The sequence below is a fragment of the Apis dorsata genome, unplaced genomic scaffold (genome assembly GCF_000469605.1).
Source record: "Apis dorsata unplaced genomic scaffold, Apis dorsata 1.3 scaffold_68, whole genome shotgun sequence".
In the NCBI taxonomy this organism is placed as follows: domain Eukaryota; kingdom Metazoa; phylum Arthropoda; class Insecta; order Hymenoptera; family Apidae; genus Apis; species Apis dorsata.
In genome coordinates this window covers 643,844-647,707 of record NW_006263366.1, presented here as the reverse complement: position 1 = coordinate 647,707, position 3,864 = coordinate 643,844, and the positions used below count along the sequence as shown (strand labels likewise).

The following is a 3,864-nucleotide window of genomic DNA, read 5'->3' as shown; positions in this document are numbered from 1 at the left end:
TTTTTTTTTTTTTTTTTTTTTTTTTTTTTTTTTTTTTTTTGTTTTAGTAAAGTAATATGTTATATACAAAAAGTATCGCATATTATAATGAGTCGATATTTTTTATAGATTTAGTTCTCTCGTCGTTTCTGTTTTCAATTCATCACTCGATAATCTCTCCCTTCCTTCGATTTTATCGCTACATTTTTCCATTGATATTTTAAACTTTTCGATCTTTCACCTTCAGCTGTCAGAAACTTGAACATGTAAAATTCATGAATTTCTTTTCTTTTTTTTCTTTTTTTTTTCTTTTTTTTTTCTTTTTTTTTTTTTACGATTTGCCACGAATAAAAGAACAAATTTCGTAATGTTTCCGCAGCAAAACAGCGAAGAAAAGAGGGAACAGAGAACAATGTGCGTTTCGATAGGGACTCTTTTGGGGGGGATTAGTTAAAACAATAAAGGAAATAAAACGAATGGGAAATAAAAGAAGAAAAAAATGATCATATCAAAGCTCGTCCAGAGCTGTGGAGAAAAGCACGTGATATAAAATGATTGGGGGAAAAAAAAAAACAACTAAAAAAAGAGAAAAAAATGCGTAAGATCGAGAACGATCTCAGGCGTAGAAATAGTGCTGTTCTTTGGCCTTTCTTGTACGAGGATGTTGCTCCTCGAATGCCAATTCCATGTTTCTCGACTCGTGAAAGCAGGCAGGTGAGCATTTTCTTGCTCATAAATCCGTAGAATCGAATGGAAAAAGTCTGTAGAGTAGACTGTCTCTCCTTGCTTTTTGCTTCGACCGATTAATATTTATATAGGAAATTTCTTCCCTTATTTTTTTTTTCCTCTTTTCCTCTTTTTTTTTTTTTTTTTTTGGTCTTGCAACGCATAAGGAGAAACGCCAAGTGTGTGATATTATATTGTTTCTTTTTTTTTTTTTCTCTCTCGATGAAAAAGTTCTCGTCGCTTTTAATCGGTCTCCACTTTCCGCGCGAAGAAGTATCCCTAAAAAAATTATAAACGCATCTTTGGCTCCCCCCGAATGCTTCCTCTTTACACCACGTCCTAATAATGGTCTGCATTCTCGTGCACGCTGTAACAGATCATCAGAAGTATTTTATTAGAGAAGAATGATTAATATTCGTATATAATAATAATAATTATTAATTATGATTAGTCGATATCGGTCATTTTAGATTCTCTGATGAGTCGCGATATCATTAACTAAACATTATTATCATGCTTGAAAAATCTATCTATACGTAAAATTGCATTGACAACATTTTCGAGAGGTATTTATTTCGATATAATTACATTATATAACTCTACTAACGATCAGTACAGTTAATATTATTGTGCAAAATTAGAAGAAAAAAGCTCGCAAATTATAAAGGATAGGAATGAATTGCTTCAACTCGACGACCGATCGCTAAATTTTCGATTACATTTCCTTCTTATATCCATCTCGCAGACGTCCACGTTCTATTCTAAGACAAATACAATTTACAACAAAGAACGAATCGAACACATTTATTCATATTTAACATTCCAAGCAAATACACATAACCTCGACCATAGTTAGAATCGATTTTTTATTATTTAAATTTAAACACATATTCGTAACATCTACACGGATAAAATAAATTCTGTGAGAAGCTCGAAAGAAAATTACAAGTTACGCAACGCGAGAGAACGTCACGCGAACGATGGAGGCCGCAGCGGGATTTGATGTTAGTTCCATAAAAGCAGGATATTCTTGGGAAGAGAAGGCGACGATCGCGAGCGCCTTTGTAGGATGATTAGTGATTCCTTGTTATATCGAAAGTAGAACAACAAAATCACTAGTCTTCCATGCAACGGCGCTCGATTTCCCATTTTTGCTTAACTCGTTCAGCTTTAAGTGGTAGTAGTAGCAGCAGTAGCAGACGTGTTCTCCAACGCCGTGTTCTCCACCTTCGATTTCCTCCACCTTCGCGACGATTATTATTATTATTATTATTTTATTTATTTATTTATTTTTTTTTTTTAATTCCCCCTGTTCACTTTTCTCACGATTTCTTCTCGCATTGGTTAGTCGGGGTTTTTAAGTTAATTAGTTTAGTCCTCGTGCATGGATCGTGTGATTCGATGCGACCAGAAGCGGAATTTAATTTCCCTCTGTTCAATGGCGTTTACTTGTCGAAAGTTATAGTAGGGCGGCTCTTGGACGTGATCGCTTCGAGGTAATAAGCTGAGGATGTTAATGCGTGTGATCGTGTGGCGTGAGCATGTGAGCACTACGTAATTCTCGATTTATTATTAATATTTAATGAGAAAGCTAGAATGGAGAATTTTCAAGATGTGAAGAAATTTGGATCGATATTTTTTTTTTTTCTTTCTTTTCTCTTTTCTTTCTTCAATTTGGAGAAAAGTGACACGTTAAAAAGTTAAGAGTGGAGAATCGCGTTTCATCGGGGAAAAGTGGGAAAATCGATACTTACGGTAGATATGGAACGCGTGTTTGCGCATTATAAGCTATCCATTGTGACGAGATAGAAGCGTGTTTGTACAAAAGCTCCCTACCCACTTTGCAAAGACTTGGAACGCACACGTTTACGCGCCAGGGATTCATTTCTAAAGTTACTTTACAAAGCGGATTACTCCATATTTCGCGATTGAACAGAGACGCAGAATTAATGGAAACTCGTTTACAAACAATGGTACGAATATGCCAGCTAGTAGACGCAATATACATTGTAAGAATGATGTTAATTATTTGTTAATCGACGTTAATACATTTGTCACATGTTAAAATGCTTCAAGAGTTGCACAATAGGGCGCAAATGGGATGGGTTAAAAAAAAATAATAAAATAAAATATCGCACATAGAGATAGCGAAACAATTACCTCTGCTGAAGCAGGTACTGAGCCATTTGTATCTGACTGGGTAATCCGGTTATAGTGATAATGCGATCGTTACTGCCAGACAACGGTTCGTCTATAGTAATTCCAGCACCGCTATCTGATCTTACTTTTCGAATTCTGGCGCCTCCCTTGCCGATAATTGCCCCAGCAAGCTGTTGATCAGATTAAACGTTAGAAGAATTATCCATTATCCGCTAATTCGTTCTACTATTAACTACCTATTATCCTTACTTTTCTTTGAAACAAGAGAAAGTTTTAAACTCGTAGAGAAAGTATTGAACAAAATTTACTTACGTCTTTAGGAATGGTGACTTGAGTAGTGGTCTTTCCACCCATGTTGCCCTGATTTCCTTGATTATTGCCACCCATAGGTGGGCCGCTCATTCCCGAGTTAGCACCGCCACCCAAACCGTTTGGCGCGCCTCCTTGCATACCCCATCCATCACCTGTGTGAAACACAACGATCGGCACGATGATAAATATTCTCCAAGCCGAAGCGAAGACGGCCGTTCAACGCATCGCTATTCATTCTCTAATCTCTAACAGGAAGATTCATCACGTGAATCCCATATTAAATTTTACCACGATTTAAATTATTTACCGTGATTCATTACAATGACCATTCGTTAATTCCATCAACGACTCGAATAATTCTCAACTATTAAGACATCGGATATTTTAATCGTACAATTCAATTAACTCTCCATTACACTTCGCTACTTGGATATTTAATATCCATCTTTCTTTTTTTTTTTTTTTTTTTTTTTTTTTTTTTTTACATAAGTAATAATCATATATACATATTCATATTTATTCAAATCAATTCTTATATTTGATATCGAAATCACCTGATTACGTTTATTCTAAAATTAATTAAGTCGGCAAAGATCATTAATATTTTTTTTTTCTTGTAATTTCTAACAACGTAAATCTACAACGCTTCGCTTCGTAACAGAGGATTTGCTCGATCCCAAACGATTT

General features: G+C 35.2%; 1 protein-coding gene across 1 annotated transcript in view; it reads right to left on the bottom strand.

Moving 5' to 3' along the window:
* Positions 1-98: 98 nt before the first annotated feature.
* LOC102674723 (heterogeneous nuclear ribonucleoprotein K-like) overlaps positions 99-3,864 on the bottom strand; it is a 62,284-nt gene continuing 58,518 nt past the window's right edge. The window contains exons 9-11 of the mRNA XM_006610064.2: positions 3,178-3,329; positions 2,866-3,035; positions 99-1,072 (exon numbers count right to left, since the gene is read on the bottom strand). Coding sequence (XP_006610127.2) covers positions 1,045-1,072; positions 2,866-3,035; positions 3,178-3,329 — 350 coding nt within the window. The 3' untranslated portion in view covers positions 99-1,044. The remainder of the gene's footprint in view (positions 1,073-2,865; positions 3,036-3,177; positions 3,330-3,864) is intronic.